Here is a 20499-nt window from a genome sequence, read left to right as displayed (position 1 = left end):
AGATAGAGTAAATCTGATGTTTCTGATAGACATTTGATCTTCTGACACTGTCAACAAAGTATTAAGGAAATGTTTGAATGTTAAAGGACTTTTAACATAACTCATCACTTCACTTTGCCTTAAGTTTTAGGACAGGTTTTACTTGAGCAAAGGCAATTAGCACAAGTTTGTTCTTTATTTCCAATAAATGTAATATTTTTCTTTGGAATATAAAACTTTTCCTTTAAGCTCCAAGGAAACTAGATTTAAAAATAATGATAAAATTCTGTCTCAAGGCACAAATAGACTAGGTATGTACCAACTGTTCTCAGAACAACACGGAACTTGGAGGGCTTTCAAGTGAAGAGGGCTACTTAGAGAAGAACTCCAGGCTCAAGCCAAAATACTCCACTGCATTTCGGGGAAATGATCAGAGGAACCAAAATTAAATCACAGAAGAAAGAATTTCAAATATTTGTTCAGTATTTACATAATTAAAAGTCTACACTAACAAACATCCTTTCTTACTAACATTGAAGAGGTATGAAATTAATCAAAGGACCAAGTGAATTTCTTTTCTTTCTTGTGATACTAGAGATTCAAACCTATGACCCCACACGTGCTAGACAAGCCCTCTCCCTCTGAACTACAATCCGATCCCGAAGCCCTCTAAATTTTGAGGCAATTTTTGGGGAAGTTTTCCAGGCTGACTGGCCAGGCTGCCTTTCCAATCCTCCTGCCTCATTCTCCCACATAGTTGGGATTACATGTGCTACATCTGGCTCAAGCTGAATTTTTAATAAATCCTTTCTTATCTTTTTACCTCTAAGTAACTGTTATGTTAATACTTATATTTAAAATAATGCTTATATTTAAAATATGTCTGGCTCTAATAACTTCCTAAGATTTCAATAACTTTCAAAAAGTATCCTTTGGGAAAGGAGACTCCACATTTCCTTCACAGTGCAAAAAGGTTATTCACCCACGATTATAATCATTCAAAAGATTTGAGTGATACTCAAGCCCTGGGAAGAGAATGATCAATCAAGCAAGATGCCAGCACTGAGCGTAGGAGATGGGAAATAAGCAAAAAAGAGTGAGACCCGATGTGTGTCAGGAAATGAATGGATAAGGGTAAGAGGTGAGTAGTTGTGTCCATTTTAGTTTGGATGTGCAGTCAAGGCCCTTCTAAAGAGGGAAGCCTGGAGCTGGAGCAGATGGAACTGAATCCCGAGAAGACCCAGGGGTGAAGTTCCGTGCAGAACTGTGGCTGGGGCTCAGAGTATAGGGAAAGAATAGGCCATGAGAGTGTGTGAGGGCAGGAGCCTGATCCTGAGAGCCTCAAGGGCCATCCTGATATGCTCCCATTCTACTCTACCTTCTTTTTGTTTGTTTGTTTGTTTTTCTTCTAGTACCAGGAATCGAACTCACGACCTTCCACTTGCCAGGCTGAGCTAAACCCCCAGCCCCTTCTACGTTCAATATGGAGCAACTGCGAGTTTTAAGTCAGGCCTAACAAGATTGGATCTGCATTTGTGAGCAATGACTGGCTACTGAAGATAGAATTTACATAGGCAAAAGTGGAAACGGGAAGACTGGACTTTTGGAACATACCATCTTCAGAAAGAGGCTGAAACAAAAGTTGTTAAAGTTTAGGACACAACAAGCTGTTTTCCTTTTTCTTTTTTTAAAATGTTGTGTCTATCTATGTTTTTCACTGTTACATAATAGGATTTTTTCCCTGATAATCTCCTTTCCAGCCTTGATTGTATTTTTAATTTATGTTTTCTCCTTTGTTCTTTAAGGGAAGTAATTAAAGGCGCAGAGAGACAAAGCATTTTTCTTTGTTTTGCTTGGTGGTTTTGGAGTGGGACTCAGGGCAGACAAGATGTCAAAGCCCGCGACCTTCCAGTTACTCTACTCCAGGGTCCCTCTTTCTCCTTGTTAACTGATCCTTCAGTAAACTGGCGAGTACTGTAAGCCCCACTTCATATGGGCCCCAGAGTAAACCCCAAACATTGACTACACATGGAAATGGGACTCCACTGTGCCTAGACTATTTCTATAAAAACCCTATGTCTTTATATGGAATTTTTCTATTTTGAAAGACTGATCAATAATTTGACAACTATTTTAAAGTAGCAGGCAGGCCAAAGACAGCAGTTCCATGGAATGGGTCTAGTTCAGAGACTGCTGGCATACAACCTTTGAAAATTGTCCTGTAGGTCTTCTCGTTGCATATGCTATGGTTTAGATCATTTAGGGGTGATATCTGTGTGCACTCAAAATACACTATGCCCCCGACTTGTGACTTTATTTTTATGTTCCTTTGATTCAAACATTGACACTTTGCCAGAAACTGAGGATAGGGTAGAAATTGACTACAAAAGAGCAGCAGAAGGGATTTGCGGACTTGATGTAATGTTCTGTATCTCAGTTGTGGTAATTATATGATCATATGTATTTGTCAAAACTCACTGAACTGTGCAGCAAAAGGAACAAATTTTACTGCGTAGAAATTATACTTCAATAAAAAATCCAATCACTAACCGTAATGCTGTTCCAAAGAGAAAACAAAGTTGACTTCTTGGTGAATACAGAGACACATGGGAGAACTGGAACAAAATTTGGTGGTTTGGTTTACAACAAAGTAACCTGATGCAATACTGAGGCAAGACAGAAATATGCGCCTTGGAAATGTTCTAGTACTTCCAGACAGCCATTTTTATTCACAAAATAAGGAAAATAGAACTGATGCTATATAAAAACATAAATACTGCGATTTCTATAGTGCTTATAATATTTGTAAAGCATCTTCACATATTTCTTCTAGTGTAACCCTCACCTTGAATCTCTAACATTTGCTGATTAGAGAAATACCTTGGCCAAAGTTGCAAAACTACTAAGCAACTGTGGAAGACTTCAGAAATATTCTTGGAAAGTCTACCAAGTATTCCAGATTTTGTAGGTCATGCAGGCTGAGCGTGCAATGCAACCATCTTTGATTATACTTATCTGTTTGAAGGACCATCAGATACTTAATGAAAGAACATACCTTTTAAATTTCATTTGCAGTGCACAGCATAATACTTCTTAACAGATAAACCTTTGTGAAAGATAAGCAATTACTCTATGCCCAGGAATTAAACTGTACAAGTAAGTTTTTAAATGCTATTTGATAAAATTAAGTTGCCAGTATGGGAGTAAAACTACTTCAGGGGATAGATTAGTAGTTTACAACTCTACATGCAATTTTTAATGAAGAAATAGGAATAGTTTATGCCAAAAGATGATTCTGGTCACCATAATTCCTCATATTTCAGAAGCATTTAGATAAACAGCTGAAATGTATAGAAAAGCTAAAATCAAGAACTTACATGCTGTGAAAAGATTTAACAAAGACGCTTTACTCACTGGTGGTTTTCATGTCCACAGATCACTTAGCAATATTAAAAATTCCTTAGTGAGGTTTAATTATTTCATTGTGTCAAATGAAACTAGTTGTTAAGGTTGAGAAACAAATAAATTATTTAGCTTTCTGCTTCCTTTGAACTGTCTGGAATCTACATCAAACTAGTTGCATGCTTTGCTTCCCCAGATACTTTTCTTTCCCCCATTTTCTTACCTCACAGTCATAGCCAACCATTGTTTTTCTCGTTCAGTGAAAGTGCCTCTGACTAGATGAACAGTACAAAGTGAAAAAGAAAAATTGAAGCTCTTCCCCTTGGTCTCTAAGTTATGGAGGCAGCACTGGGAATGTTTATGAATGCTACACATTAATCCACTGAAATGGTCATTTAGTTTCTTTTCTAAACACAGGGTTTCATCACATCTAATAATGAAACAACAAGCCATTTTCTGTGTATTATAAACCATCGACTTGTAATTATATAGTGAAATGCTTCTATATAAATTCTCTGTGATGATGTAAGCTGGTACTGCAGCATAAGTGAATTTTTAAAAGACCACTCCATACTTACAAGGATCTATTTACATTGGGCTAATCATGTCAAAATAGCACCTATTTAAGGGCACAGTCAAAGCTTCTTTTATAAACCTTTATAGATAGATAAATAATCTAGGAGGCTTTTTACTTTTATAAATCTAGGACCGGCTTTCAATGCTTGCTAAAGTTTTTGAACATATTATCCGTCTAATGGGCAAAATGTAATCCTAAATTGGTGATTAAAAGACTCCGCATGGAAACAAGCTGTCAAATGGATAGAGAGAAATTAATCCTGACAACAGTAATGCCTACCTTCCTAAATGAAAGCCCTGTTCAAGTTTCTGCTCATCCATTTCTCAAAACTTAAAACAAGGCCTTTTCCAACCACCCATAGATGGGATGCTAACATTTGCATTTCACTTAAACCTAATGAAGTCAGCAAATTTCCAGCTTTAGGCTTGCTCAGAACTCCTGTGAGAAGACATTTGTCCAATCCGAAACAAACAAAAAAAAGGCACTGTGGCAACATGCTGCAAAGGAACAAAACAGGGCCCGGCTGAACAAAACACAGTGCCCCTTTTGGAACACTTTACATTCCAACAGGAGATCTGAGCGTCCCGCGGTCAAGCCCACATACAAGGACTGCCATGTGAGTAACTGGGAGGAGGGGGATGCATGGAGCTCTGGGAGCCAGGGCAGGAAAAAAGATCTCTTCATCCCGGCAAGTCTAAACCAATGCATAGCAATCATAATCACAGTAATAATAATCACAATGGAATCATACTTATTATTCACTTGCTTTGTTTTAAACTGTGAGTCCTATTCTTGCCAGCTGAAATAAATGAGGCTAAGCTTATTTAGCTCTGCGTGGTGATAACAAGACTGCATCATAAGCACAAGCAGTCAAGAAAAGACTGTGTCCTACAACCGATGTGGAAATTTCAGCTCTGACAACTTGTAGCCATGCTCACCTGCTCAACTTAGATAAAGGGTCTGGGATTCTTTAAATGTTAGATTAGGTCCCTCGAGTTGTCTCTGGAGAAGGTGGTAAGGAGATGCACAGTCCGTAAAAGAAGGGAAGGAAGAGGTATACTCGGAGAAATAAATGGACCCAAAAGCCAAAGTGGTGGAGTGATCTTTATCTAATTGTGCTTAAAATTATAATATCCCCACAAGTAAGCCATGGGTAGCATTATATTTATTAAAATAGAGCTAATATGAAATATACCTTCAGATAAATGCAAACTTTTTGGAAGACACACATGTACAGAACTGTTAAGTCTTCAAATTTGTCTTCTTGGCAAAATATCTGCTCTTGTCAATAGTGCACAAAGTTGCTCTATATTAGAACTAAATTCAGGGACGTTTTATAAGAAAAAGACAACACACACACATGTTGTATTTACATGTGACCACAAATAAGAAAGAATGTACTTTCCTAGGCTGCTAGAGAAGCATGGTTGGGAGCAGGGAGTGGGTATGAATCATGAGGAGTTATGGAGAGTGTATAACATTCACGTTAAGAAATTATGTTAAAAGAAAGTAATAAAACATACACTAGTTGAATAAAAGGTCAAGTTCTCTTTCAAAAAACCTAATGAAACTCCCCGTTTTCTCAGAACCAACAGTTAAACATGGTTACATTCTGCCTTGCTTGTCAGAATATAACATCTACCTGTTTTAATAAGGGCAACCCAGGACATCTGCTTGGCCTCCCCTTTACTGGTTTTGTCTTAGATATATTTTTATTATGATAAAATAGTACTCGTGTCAAAATGCCTAAGTATTCATAGTAATAAATATATAATAAATACTTATATCTAGACTGAACCTTGACATATATAAGATATCATTTCATGATTTACATGTGTTTTAAGAAAGAGTTGGCCGATAGCCAGTCAAGGGAATGCATAAGATATTTATCACAGAGTATATTAGGGGAGGAAGGAAGATAGGAAGGAAGAGAGGGAGGAAAAAATGGAAGAGGGGGAGAGAGAGAGAGAGAATAAAGACAAAATATCTAGAGAGGTAACTAAACAAGTCTCAAATACTATTTTCTCAAAGAAGTCAAGTTCCTTTTTCACATCTTCTATCTTAATAGTGAACACACTGTATTATTGTTTAATTATTTCACTCAACCTTTGCTTCCTACACTAGAAGCTCCACGAGCATACTGAATGTTGCACACCTCAGAACATGTGCACAAAGTTAAGAATTCAACAAGAATTTGCTGAGTGGATAGATGGACAGATGCACAGGTCTGTATTTCAGTCAAGTAAGTAATAAAGTTTTTCTTAAATTTCTGCTCATGTAGATTTGATCGAATGTATATGAGAAACAAATACTAGAAAAGATATTAACATTCTAGCTGAAAGAGAAATGGTTAGATACAAATTAATACTATGCTCTTAGTATCATAACAGAGAAATAATTCAAAGAACAATATTTTCATGGAGGGGAGTGGCAGATATTTACATCACAGTACTCAATGAAAATGTCAGAAGATGCTTTGGAAAATTTCAACAGAACGAATTCAGATAATAATATCACTAGAAATTTGCACTTCTATTTTTTCAGGAGTGGTTAGAATTCTCCCTTAAAATCATCAGCATGGCCAAGTAACTCTGTGTGTTTTATTTTATTCAATGACAGTTTTATTTTACAAGCAAAAAATCCCTTTAGTAATATTAAAAATAGAAGCAGGCTTAAGGAAAGATTAGCAATATTTTACTTCTCTTCTTTCCTCTTTATCTTTTGGGGCAAATTCTACTTTAGAAACTATTTTTCTAAAAAACAAAAGACATTGGCAAAAGCAACAGTCTTGTTTCGGTGTTTGTATAAAGAAATGCTTCATTTTTTGAAAAGGCTTACCAAAATGGAATTTATCACAATACAAAAATACTATAAGCTGGCAACAGAAATTATTTGTTATATTTTTGAATTTTTAAAATGTCTCAAAAAACGAAAGAATGAATTATGAGCCATGATTTTCTTGTGATTAAGCTTTGCAGCATACTTTCAGTGAAAATGCAATATTTAGGAGCAGAGAGAAATCATCGTGACAAGCTTTCCTCTCCAGCCCAGCATTATCCTCTCTCACTTGCCCCACTATTTGTTAGCAGATATGACAACACAAGTATCCTTAAAACCCATTGTAGGGTTATTTCTGCTAAACTTATTAACACTTGGGTCAGAATTATGAGACCAATAATAATAACTATCTGAGACTTAATGAGATAAATAATATCCAAATATCCTACATAAATGCCATTAATGTATAAGGCCACAGGTAGGTAAATCATCTGGTAGGATAAGTAACATTTTTTACAACATACATATGACCTTTACATTATATGGGTATGTGAAATTCTTCAAAAATTAATTTCAATCATTGTCACAGCTATGCTCCGAAATGTGTAGGTTTGCTTCTAATTCTAATGAGTATTAGAGTTCAATCATACCATTACAAATTTTATAAATATAAATGGAGAGCCAATTACATTTAACCTGATGCTAGTTTTGAGATAATCTTTGATGTCTTTGCTCTCACTTCATTTTTTGTTTCCTTAATCTTACTTTGAGAGAATAAAAATAATATATTTAAAAATATTCTTTGCACATCTACATGGTCATGTGTACCTATATCTCCTCCTACAAGTATCTTATGAGCAAAGGCCATGTTTTTATGATGCAAGGTATGATTTACTTGAATGTATGTATTTAAAAAGTTTATGCATTATAATGACATAAATAGATTAAGACATAAATAGATTTCAGTGGTTATTTCTTACTAATGGGCACTCTAAATGGTTAGGGTCCATAAATACATTATTGTAGCGAGACTTCTTATCTCTTGGCATTTAAGCCCCCAACTCAATGTGGAATAAATACCCTCATTACCTCAGGGAGAGAAATTTCTACTGTTCACTTCTCAATGGCTCTATTAGGAATACTTCAAAATAGGATAGAGGTTCAATATTTTCTTTAAAAAGAGCCTACTCTGTTTCCTTAGACAATTGAGGGCAGATAAAATATTTTCAGAATCTGGAGAATACCCAATCTACACGTGGCACTTGATTAAACATATGGAATACATACTTGGAGAAAAGCCAACTGGAGATCTGCTTGAGTAATCTAAACACCCAAGCTGCGAGGGGTTAACATATAAGGATCAGCTTTATACTTTGAAGTTTTCTGGTCTTCATTTTGCCTAATTAAGACAAGATTTAATAATCAAACCACTGTACAAACATATACCTAAAAGTATAGGTTTGCTTCTAATTTTGAGAAGAATTCTTAACAGATTCCAAGGAATCAGCTCCACATGGGAAAAGGTTTCTGATAAGATTTGCCTTTGTCATTGCTAAAATGCAAATGCCTTCCCTGCTTTTCATCTCAGTTTTTTTCTGTGACTGAGGTTAACATCTGCCTGTCAAAATTTTGAGTGTGATACGAAAGGATAAAGATTCTGACATTAGCGTACCATCAGTTTGAAACAGGTCACAAACTCTAGGTCATAAAATAATTCCACGATATTAAAATGTTCTTAAAGTATTTAAAGAAATCATTTCTAGACTTTAATTTCAAAGGGATCAATTTACCCAATTTATTCACAGTCGAACATACACACCACACATTTTGAGGGAAAAAAAATCAGAAGTAGCAAAAAAATTTCATTTACAATCTAACGCTAATTTTGTAAATAAACCCAAATCCAGATTAAAAGATTATGAAGCAAAAAGTAGGCTTCCTAATATCCTCTGTCATATATTTTTTTTGCACTGGAGTTCTTGCAGTTTTTCAACAGTACCCAGTAAGTTCTGTATTGTGCTGAGAGACCATGAACAGGTCAACCAAGCTAACAGTACTGTAATACACCAAAGGGGTACTCAGCTCAACAAGCATGATGACGTTCGTCGGAAGGAAGCTAGTTCTGGCCCTATGAGACTGACTGGATACAAGTTAATTTGATAAATTTACAGAAGTGCGCTAATCTGGTAACACGGAAAATGTCTGCATATAGTGAAAGAAAACTGGAGAATCGGTTGTCACCGCCAACGCTCCCACTCAGGGCGCCAGTCCCACACACGGACATGCCATCTTTTAAGGCAGCAAAAGGCTGGGCTGAGAGAATTTCTGCTCTTCAGAAATGTGGGTCTTCAGCCCATACTCCTTTCATGGCTCTGTGCTTGTGAAGATGATAGCCACAGAGAAGAGAAAAATCAACAATATTTGCACAAAACTAGCACACGATGAAAATCTCCTTCTCCTGCTACTATAAGAAATATAATTTAACCTTTGCCCATGAAGGTTTATTTTGTTTGTTTTCTACATCACAATAAAATAAAGCATTTAATAATAAGGCAAATGGGAGCTATTCATTTGTAAGTAAACTGGGTATCATTTTTCAATATAATGCCTCTATAATGTATTTGTAGGTGACACAGTGAGAAGGATCGTTGTGCTTACAAATTTTGTGCTTACAGATTTGTGATTACAAATTCATAGAAAATGTTTTACTGGCCTCTCTGATGCCATGCACTGTAATCTGTGGCTGCTTCAACAAGGCAGTACCTAAGGATGTATTACGATACAGTCAATTTTTGTTTCTGCTTCAATTACTTCTTGGAATAAAAAGAGTCACAGTAAATAAGTGCAACCTAGATGCATAATAGAAGTACCTTATTGGCTGACCTTGTGCTAGCTATCATCACTTGTGCAAACTTTTAACTTCTTAACCCATCACACTCAGCCCCGTCTCAAGGTTTTTGACAAAAATACCAAAAAATGGGACCCCATTCATATGTGTTGTGTATTAAAACTAGCACTCATTCATGAAATGTCCTGCTAAGCTACGATCTCAGTTTTGATACTAATGTCCCACGAACACAATGATGATAAAAATACTGATATGATGATGTTCTTGAGCCTAGGTAGCTGGATTAGGATGGTAATCTTTTTGCTGCGATTAATCCCAACACTCTTCTCTTACATATCTAAATCAGTGAGAAGAACCCAAAGTTCTAAACCAGTGACTATGATATTTTAACATGGAGCAGAGGCTTACTTTGTTCATGTGAATCTGCTGCTGGTATTGTTTCTGCTTCTCCAAGAACTGCTGGTGTTGCTGCTGAATGACCAACTGAGCCAACGTGCTCTGAGGCAGAGGTGCAGACTGGGTTCGATTCAGGGGTCTATGACGGGGCAATTTGTGGGTGCTTCTAATCCCTGGTGAAATTCTCTCTTTTGTTGCCAAGGGAGACTGTGGATGTAAGGGAACTCCACCTGAAAGACATGTTTGTGTGTATGAGTGTTTGTGTTTATTTATATATATGCACGTACACAGATACATTCACACACAATTGTAAGAAAATACAAGCTCCTTGCCAGGCAAACATTTGAAGAGCATTAGGTTGGGTGCTGTGAGACAGAAATGCCAAGGTCTTGAACAGGGATGTGTCTGACCATGCGACCCATCAGCAGTCCAGTCTGGTATGTACGAAGATGGAAAGAGTGCATTTGTTCCCCACTCCCACCTGATGGATATGCAGGAAGAAGGAAAGACCTCAGCCTTTCTCTGCAGTAGCCAGCGTCAGAGAGATGCCTGTATAGCAGGGTAAATCTTTATTAGGCTCCTGAGTTAAAGAGACACTGCACTGGATCACTCATAAAATAAAAGTCCTAAGAGAACCCATAAATGGTGTCATTGTTAATTACCGGCCACAAGAAGCTTTTGTTGTCGCATTTGTTCTTTCAATAATAAATGCTGCAGGAGAGCTTGGTGGCTGCTGTTGGGCTTTCCCTCTAAAGTCACATGAGGATGGCTTGAAGATGCCGAGATGCTGCCCCCGTACTGCCCAGGCAGAGGAACACCTTGCCTGAGCGTCTGTGTCTCACACTTCTGCTTTTCTTTGAGAGAATTTGAAGCCTGTGTCAAGAAATAATAAAGACGTTTATTCCCATTAAGTAGGTGGGTCACTAAGTCCCAACATCACTAGGTCACTTTCTTAGGCCATAGTTTTGCGAGGCAACAATCCAGCCTACCAAATGATCGAGTAAGGAAGGTGGAAAACACTATGTATTTTAAACTAACTTATTTAACAAAGGAGAAATAAAAATAAAGTAGAAGCAACGGAAATAATTCAGTAATTGAATATCATTGTACTGAATTTAAAAGTTTTAAGGTTTTTTTAACACTAAAAGTTATGTTAGGTACACAATTTCAGTGAGATAGGAAAAAGAAATTCAGCTGGTCTCGTGTATGTCATGATGGCTATTGTTATATAAATAACAATATATCTTATACTTAAAAATTACCCACGGAATGGAAGTGATGTGTTTTCATGAAAAAAGTAAGTGAATGAGGCAATGCAGATGTTAATTAGCTTAAGTCATTGTACAATATGCATATGTCAAAGCATTATGTTCTAACCCACAAACATATATAATTTTTACGTATCAATTAAAAACCAAAAATGATGCTAATTTCAGACTTAAAAATGAGAAGCTTACTTCTAAATATTTTAAAATATATTGCTTAAGAAAAAGGTATTTTGGAAAGGTAACATTTGTTCTAATAGTTACAAACTCTATTAAGACAAAATGGTCTGTAATACAGGTGCTGGAGAGTCAAGCAAAAGGAACAACTCTCCTTGTTTTGCATGTCCTCTAATAATTTCACAGAGCTCTATGTTTCTAATATTTAATTATTAAAATGAATTTGTAAAAGGAAATCAATGAAAGGAGGTACAAAATACACAAATTTGATTTGAATGTTTATTTTATATTAATTCACAACAGAACTCTAAATCTCCAGTATTAAAAATGACACCCTAGATACTTTTGTATAATAAACTACATGTGAAATCAGGTATCAAATAAAAAAGCTATTAAGAACTTGAAATATATGAGAATAGAGTAATATGGCAATAATAATTATATCATCAATGGCAATAATGAATTATCCTATTCCAAAAATTTAATGAATGGTGGTCAGTTTAGTATTACAAAAGTAGAAGTCTAATATATAAAAATTATGTGGCATGCTTCTTTTCAAAATTCATGTTTCATCTTTCAAAATTGCCGTGCACCAGGGAAGCAAAGCAATTTTCAGTGATGGAGAAATTGAAGGACAAAGAGGTAAATGGTTTGTCTGAGTCACAGAGTCAACACAATGTTTAATCTAGAAATGATGGCTGGTCCTGGCCTCTTTTCCTTCAAATTTCCCACTATTCAGTGGGGAAATGGAGTATTAGAGATTCCTTTGCCAGAAAAATACTAAGCTTGAGAAATTAATCGTGATGGCCTCATCCACACCAAAATGGAAGCAAAGAAAAATGAAACTTTAATCCAAACCACATTGGTTTATTCATCCAATGGCACCAAATTGTATTACCATCGAAACATTAAATGGTCTGGCTTTAGTACTTGGTCCTTTGGGCAAATATTTTCCCTGACCACATGAAACGTAGTGGAAGGGTGAATTAGTGAGGAGGAGTAGTTTAGAACATGCAAAAATCAGTGGCAACAAAACGCCTATTCATGTCTCGAAAGTATCCGAGTTAATATGTACTTATCACTAGAAGAGATAGAAACAGAAGAAAATTTTTAATAAGTAAAGATTTATTTTTAGTTTCAGTCCTAATTCCTTTTTCATTTACACTACAACCAATTATTTATAAATACTTCATGTGGAATTTCAGGTGTATATTTGAATTCAGGAATATTAAATCCTTCTTCTTCTACTCCAAGATATAAAACAGCATCTCCATTTTGCTTTCTCCTCACTGGTACAAGATAACAGTATTGCATGGTGTAACATTATACTCTATAAAATTCCAGACATCATAAAATATCAGCTATGATAAACTGTCTCTTAATTTTGGGATTTTACAACATGTATTGAAGATATATATGAATCTGATATGCTGGACTCAGTAGAGGACTTGCTACTAAAGACTGGAAAAATTAGTGACAAAGGGTGGAACAAATTTGTCTTTAAACCTAATCACATGACCTCTTTATATGTATAATTTACTACCCTTTCAAAGATGCATTCTTGTGGGTAAAGCCTACACATCTTTTGCAACTAAAATTTATATATTTTAGAAAATGCACATAAAATAACTGTTGCTATCTTCTCCAAGTAGGACAATTACTTCCACAAGATCCTATTTCAGTTGTCAGGACTTTTAAACGAACTAAATCTGTGAATCTCCTGGGAATAGTTTAATATACTTAGAGAGGTTTTCCAGATACGTGCTCTTCAGACCACAGAATCAGTAACTTCAATTCCTGAAATAAAGTCATTCACAAAACAAAGTCTATGAACATATGCTGCTGTGTTTTCCAAGCTGTAACACTCAGCACTGGCTCGGGGTGTGTTCCAGGTCTGGCACTTGCTGGAGCTGTAATCTTCAGCTTTTAATCTCTTTTAGTCTCCGTTTCCTCTTTATAAAAATGTGAAGTGCAATCCCTGTTTCCCAGGATTATTATGTGGAACTACTAAAATACCTGGGGAGTTTTCTTTTAAAGCTACACGCCATTCTGAAATGTTAGTTACTTTAATAAAGAATTCTGCCAACCAATATAATTCTGTGATTTGAAATTAAACCGAATATTTGAACAATGCAGCGAGTAGCAAAGAGCGAAGAGCTGATGCCAATAAGATTTTCCCAAATCTTAAATATACGAGAAGTGAAAGAGTGTTTCTATATGAAAATACCACTTAGGCTGGTCTAGGCTGAGGCCGTGCAAGGACTTACGTTGAGCTGGGATGACCCTGCTGGGAGTCCCAAAGTAATGTTGGGCAAAGAAGGAGAGGTATAAAGACTTAGCAGGTTCATGGAATCTTCATGAATTAGAATGCGTTGCTGTGAAACCAGTTGCTGTTTAAAAAAAGTAAAAGAAGGTCTTAAAATATCACAGTCTCAAGGATTTTAGTAGAAAATAATCAAATTTCTATGAGAGGCTGTACATTATTATAGTTAAGAAAACTACAAGGGGTTGACTGGAAAATACAGTATGTTTAAATTTTGAAAAATATTACAGTTATAGACACATTGACAGTAATTATGTTTAAAAAAACTTCCTCTTGCTGGGAACACTTATAACATCTTTCTTACTAACTTTTCTAAAAATTAATTTTATTGGTATATGTTAGATATACATAATGATCACATTTATCATAGGAAATTTCTTGCCCTTTTGTGAAACAGTGCTGGAAGTCCTCTTTCATGAGTACCCTTAGAAAATGTGACAAAGAAACCATGGTGAATGCAGCTGGCCAGCGCCCCCAATGGAAAAACAGGGTTATAAAAGCATTACAGTATGTTCTCAACCACTTTATCCACCAGATCGGGCACCACGTGGCTTTTGGCTCTCCCTCAAAGTTAAAATGCCAATGAAATGTACATGTACACGATTCAGGCATCAGGGCAGCCAAAACAGCACAACTAAAAACACTCACAAAAGAGAAGCTTCAGAACTGCTTCAGAAAGTGGTAGGAACAATGGGTAAGTGTGTTCAAAGAAAGGGGGAGAATTTCCAGGGGGATTAATGGCAGTGCGTCTTTTACTGTAATAATTTTTAAAAACATTAAACATCCACCATGTTGTGATTACACCTCATATTTAAGTTCCATTTTATGACTTCTGTGCCCAAGAGTTATAATGTTATTTAAAAATCAAATAAAAATTTCACCATCATTTATAAAATCTGAATACAGGACTTCTATGTTAATTTTGCACAACGTATTTTTAAAGTCCTGGCTTAATGGAATATAATCAATGTGTTTATCAGCTACTGCAAAATGTAACAATCAAACTGGGTAATTCTGATGAGTATTTATACACTTTTTTATCTAGTTTAACAAATATATGTACACTGTCCTAGGCATTATGTTTATTTGAGTTAAATGCTATGTAACTGACAGGAAGCTCATAGAAGAAAGTCTTAAACACCACCATATAGGGTTGAAACAATAATGACATCTTTTAATATAAAAATTTATGAATAGACAACTCTGTGTGATGTGGTTTTTTTTAATAGATCATTCATATTCAGAAACTAAAGTAAATGTTAAAATATTTTGAGATCCCCACACAATAGCCTTCATTTACACTGAAATGCTCTAAATGTTTTGACATCACAGTGCTTCTTACAACAAATGCCTTTTTTTAAACCCAATACTAAGAGTCATGTTTTCCCACATGTGGCCTAATATGGTTGCTTGAATTACATTTTCTGTTTAACTCTTGCTTCCCTCCCAGAACTTTTATACAATAAGAGTTACAAAGGTCTTATTAGACTAAGGAACTCTGGCCTGATATGGTCCCCAAGGGAACAACATCCCTGAAAAAGAATACTCCATGTAACAGTATGACACAGTGACTGCTTTCTTCCCAAACAAAAAGCATATGGGACTCCAATAATAGACCACCTCCAAGAGGGATATTGCACACACGGGCTTTGACTAAAGTAAATATAATAACTTGTCAAGCATGTTTGGGGGAGCTGTATATTTTCCTCTGGACAAACCTGGGATATCAATTAACTGAGAAAAGTATCATGGGCTAATACAATGCAACCTCAGAATGTCACCGAAGAGTGATGCACCGCCAAAACACAGGATGTTATTCCAAAACATCATCTCAATCATAGGTCTGTTTGGAGATGAGTCCTTGCCTTAACATAATAAAAGCAGAAGGTTAAATGCGCTTCTGCTTGGAACTTGGAACTTCAAGCTAATTCAGATTTTGTTTTCTTCTTAAAAGACCATGTCAGGAGTTTCTGCAGGAAAATCGAGAGTTATACTGAAACTGTTAACATTACATTGAATTATATCTCAAAATTTAAGTTGAAAATGTCATGGTATGAGTAGTGTTGAAAAATATTTTTAAATTGCACTGTGTGGTATTGCAACTTTATTTCAGGAGCTATTTATAGTAGTTGCATTTGCTTATACAAATAAGCTTTGAACATCAATTTTACTATAGAATATATACATGACCAAAACCAAAATGAATGTCTAAGGAAGGAAAAATATTTTAACTAGCTTATTGGCAGCAGATAGTGATTCAAAATAAAGGGATAATCCATTCATTTATCTGTGTTCATAGAAGAGTTTACAAGTGTGGAAAAGTTACGCATTTTAATGTATAACTTTTGTTCAAGTTTGTGTACACTCCTCACGGCACTGAGATTTGACAAAGACTATGGTAAGGACACCAGAACAAAAGCACAAGCAAAACCACAGACCTCACAAAAGAGGTTATCTCTGTTTCCAGGAGAGATTTTCTGTGATGTCATCACCAGAAGCTGATACACTAAAATGAGAAGCAGGTTTCTTCTCAGCTGTGACAATGGGGGCAGCATGTTGGCTATTTACAACAGCTTTGACTAAATTGGGAGGAACTGGGGATATTTCCATGCTGAAATTGCAGACCAGTAGAGTTTCACGTAAACATTAAGTGACTCCATCTCCTGGGGTGGTATACTGAGGTTCAGCACCTAACATGGGCCAAACCCTGTGCCGAAGTGTTTTTGGAAGTTAACCTATCCTTCATATATGCTCTCAAGTTACCATTAAGCTTAGCTTGTAGATAGGAAGATGGAGGAAAGTGAGCAAAGCAATTTTGCATCCTAGTGGGATCAGCAGTGAAATTTAGGTTCTGCTGCAAAAATGCACAGTACTCTGCTGCTACTGTTGCGGGAAAAGGGAACCATAAATGCAAGTAAGAAGGGTGGGTGCTTTGGAGGATGAAAGGGAGGAACCTCAGGCCCTATGGCTTAGGGAGAGAAGGAATGAACTGCAATTGGGAGCCAGCTGACCTGAGTATGAGAAGAAAGTCCTTTTGACTTCACAGTGTGAGGACCTACAAGCTGTAAGGACAGTTGCTGAGGGTGGAAGGTAAGGGCTGCATCCCCTATGCTTCAGGGATAGATAGTTCTTTCCACAGAGATTAACTGGAATAACCTCATATGATAGAAACTTCAGGGATTTGGACATTGCTTAGTTTATCTCCTTTGAATTGAGATAAGGAAATAGAGATAAGGAAATAAAGATTGGGTAGACTTCCAATGCCTGGAATCACACTTTACCATTTTTCTCAAGTTGTCTTCCTTAAATATAGCTTTCCGCTGAGAGGCTTTTTGGTAGGAGCGGTCTGCCTGTTCCTAGTTAAAGGCTTTTAGCAACACCCAGATCTGTACTCCATAGCGCTGAGCGCAGGCAAGGTGTAAGCGGAAGCACTCCACTGAGAAAATGAAGGGTCCTGACCAGTATTCCTGCAAGGCTGGATGATCACTCTACTGAGAGCTGTGGTGAGCTCATAAAATTTTAGGCAAAATCAGATTTTGGCTGGAAGCAGTTTTGACAATGATCCAGTCCTTTCTTAGAGCTACACTGCAAAAATACCAAAATTTCACAGTTTTGAACACTGGAAAGATGGTTTTAATTTGAAAATTTTTCATAATTGGATACTTTTATTATAGTTAGATAAAATGGAAATACTAAAATATGGTTGGCTATCACAGAACCTTCATAAAAGAATTAATGTTAAATTGATAGTGTTGGGCAGTAGGCACACAGGATATCCTGTATCTCACAAATTTACATGCAAGCCTACTTTCTACATAAGAAAGCACAAAACTAACTCAAATGACTTGTGATCATGACTATAGTTATAGTATAGCTAACATGCTCTGATGGCAAACAGGAGGGTGTTAATTTAAAGACAGGCTTCGGTAAGTAACTAGAATTTCAACAGGAGCATGGCACTCGGACGATGGGCAAAAACTGAGCCTGGTCCTGGGGTGCGGTGGGGGTCTCTCACATTTTAGTAAGACCTGTCATAATTTTCTTTTATCTCTTTTCTATCACATCAATTGGAAGAATATCTTATAGGTGATATTTGCAACTCAGAGGAATAAAATATACATAGATTGAACTTCTGCCATTGAAATTATGAAGCTTCTAAATTCATTTAAAATACTCTTTGTAGACTAATATAGTAATTCTGATACACAATTTGGTTCTATAAGCTAAATAATCATACTATTCCCCATGACCTAATGATTCTTCAGCTGAGGATCACAACTTCAAGAAATTGCCCCAGCAAGTTGTCAGGATGTTGGTATATATTAAAGGACATTTTTTTGCAATGGGTGGCAATGGAGGCTACCATTATTACATCTCATTGGAAAATGAATAAAGTGGCGCAGTCCCAACAGCATTTATAAAGATATGAAGAGACCTATTCCCAGTGCTTAGTGGTAAAAGAAATGAAATGATTAGCGTAGATAACACTATGCTATTCATAGCCATTAAAATTCTTGGGCAGAAGAAAATACATATGCCATAGTAATCCATGTAAACAAAAACAAAAGAGAGATAACAACCTATGGGGCAAGGAAGATGGAAGTTGAGAAAGAAGATAAAAAGGAAGGAATAAATAAGTGAGAGAAAGAGGAGAGGACAAAGGGAGAAAGATAAATGCTTTTCTTACTTGTAATGGGAAAAGAAGTTAACTGATAGCCCCTGGTTTTTTTATACGTATGTGTTTTGTTTTTGTTTTTGTTTTTTTTTTTTTTGTCTTTCTGAGACAAGGTCTCGCTGTGCAGTTCAGGCTGGTCTTGAGCTCACTTTGCAGCCCAGGCTGGTCTCGAACTCACAATGATCCTCCTGCCTCAGCCTCCTGAGTGCTGGGATTACAGGCATGCGCCACCATGCCCAACTGATAGCCCTTGTTGAAATACTAGCTATGTAAATCATTATCTACATGTAAGAAGCTTGTAGGAAAAGTAGATGGAGAATTTTCAATTTATTCTATGTTCAAAATTACCTACAACAAGCATGAGAATTGGAAGAAGAAAAAAACCACATATACATAGACTGAAATTTTGTCTATTTTGTCTCCTACTTTAGCTCAATGACTGGCTGGCTGTGAAATGTAGGAAGCCACCCACCTTCTTTGGACATCAGATCATTCAGTCTAAGACTGAAATTCTTCTATCTCTACCAGGTGACAATTGTATCTATCAGAATGGCACATATGAAGACATGCTTATAAAAGTCAATCAACTTTGACTTCAAAAGGTCTCAAATTTACAAATTTAGGCTATCTAAAAAGTAAAGAGTCACACTAAAAAAAGAAAATTCCTTAATCCTTCAATTGTCTATGGCTTTAATAGTATTTTTCAAGATTGTATTTATTTTCTACTCTTCTTTCAGTTAGCTGATACAAAGGTAAAACCTCCATACAATTGAAAAGAAAATTGTTTAGGCAGTAAAAATGTCTAAGTTTTCATTTTTACTGGACATTCCAGAATGTATTACTATAACATGCATATGAGACCTTAAATAAGTAAAACATTTGACAGAGTTTGCATTTGAAAGGTTTTTTTTCAACTTTGCACTGATGTTCTGTTAAGGAGCTTGCTTCACATTATTGACTCATACTATTCCTAATAAATGATTAGTTTGTCATAGCAATCGCTTTTCTAAGGGGGCAAGAAATATGTTATATTTACTTTCATCTACAACCATAGTTCTACACCCACTGAGAGTTGAGCATAGCATTCATAGCAAATGTCACAGCAAGGATTATGACACAACAGGCAGATGAGTCATGTGAGACTGGGACAAAATAAATGACATTTCAGATGATTTTAGAACACTTAACCTTTTTATTAGAATCCTTTTTTTAAAAAATCATTTGCATCTGCTGGAAAAAATTTTTTAAAAATATCAGAGTAGAGACAGCCACTAATGTTCAACTAGAAATAAACCAGCAGCTTGGCTACTGTTAAAATAGCTATCAAATAAATCTACTGAATCTAAAGTAACGGTGCTGATATCCATGGAAACATATTTGAACCCACAGGCCTACAATGTTAACAATAAAGGAACCAGATAGGTAAAGACATCTCTGCCTGGAGTTGGAAATAAAAAACCCTTGAGGTTTCTGCTCCCCAAACAAGTTTACAAATGAGTAAAGCAAGTAGCTCCAACAATCTGAGTTCTGGGACTGAGCATATGTAAGAAATAGAACAAATGGAACAGAAATGGTCAGAACAGATGGAGACTCACTCTCACATGAGAGCTGCTGGCTGAAGACAAACAAGCTAATGAGTTTTCCCTACCAGGAGTCAGTGCCGATAATAACAACAGAGATGAACTTGTTTCAGACTTCACAGCTTATCACCTGTCTTCCAAACACTAATTTCTTACAACAAATTTACTGGCATAGGTATTACTACCTTTCTATTAGATTGAGAATCTGAAGGTCAGGGAGAGTGTGGCGACTTGACCAATGCTGATGTCTAGGAGGCAGGTTCATGTGCAGCCTTTGGAATGGAACACCTACCTCAGCATTCCACAGCACAGAGCTGTTGCCCAAGTCTTGACTTATGAATACACTCTCCTTCAACCTCTGTCTTCCCTTTATCTAAATTAGATAGGACATGTGATTTATAAGATTGAGAGTTTGTGTTCATCTAGGGCTACAAACTTTAGATACAGCCTTATTTTCCTGTTCCCTAAGCAGCAAAAGGGTTAGAAAGCTATCACTTGC

General features: G+C 36.2%; 1 protein-coding gene across 6 annotated transcripts in view; it reads right to left on the bottom strand.

The window, feature by feature from the left end:
• Hdac9 (histone deacetylase 9) overlaps positions 1–20499 on the bottom strand; it is an 885718-nt gene that overhangs the window by 337342 nt on the left and 527877 nt on the right. For all 6 annotated transcript variants that reach the window (XM_005377344.2, XM_005377351.2, XM_005377350.2 and 3 more), the window contains 3 exons: positions 13690–13812; positions 10643–10853; positions 9993–10210 (listed from right to left, as the gene is read on the bottom strand). In XM_005377344.2, coding sequence (XP_005377401.1) covers positions 9993–10210; positions 10643–10853; positions 13690–13812 — 552 coding nt within the window. The remainder of the gene's footprint in view (positions 1–9992; positions 10211–10642; positions 10854–13689; positions 13813–20499) is intronic.

Source organism: Chinchilla lanigera, unplaced genomic scaffold (genome assembly GCF_000276665.1).
Source record: "Chinchilla lanigera isolate Chin_1 unplaced genomic scaffold, ChiLan1.0 scaffold00009, whole genome shotgun sequence".
Lineage (NCBI taxonomy): Eukaryota > Metazoa > Chordata > Mammalia > Rodentia > Chinchillidae > Chinchilla > Chinchilla lanigera.
The sequence above is the reverse complement of the archived record's forward strand: the minus strand, read 5'-3'. Positions and strand labels throughout refer to the sequence as shown.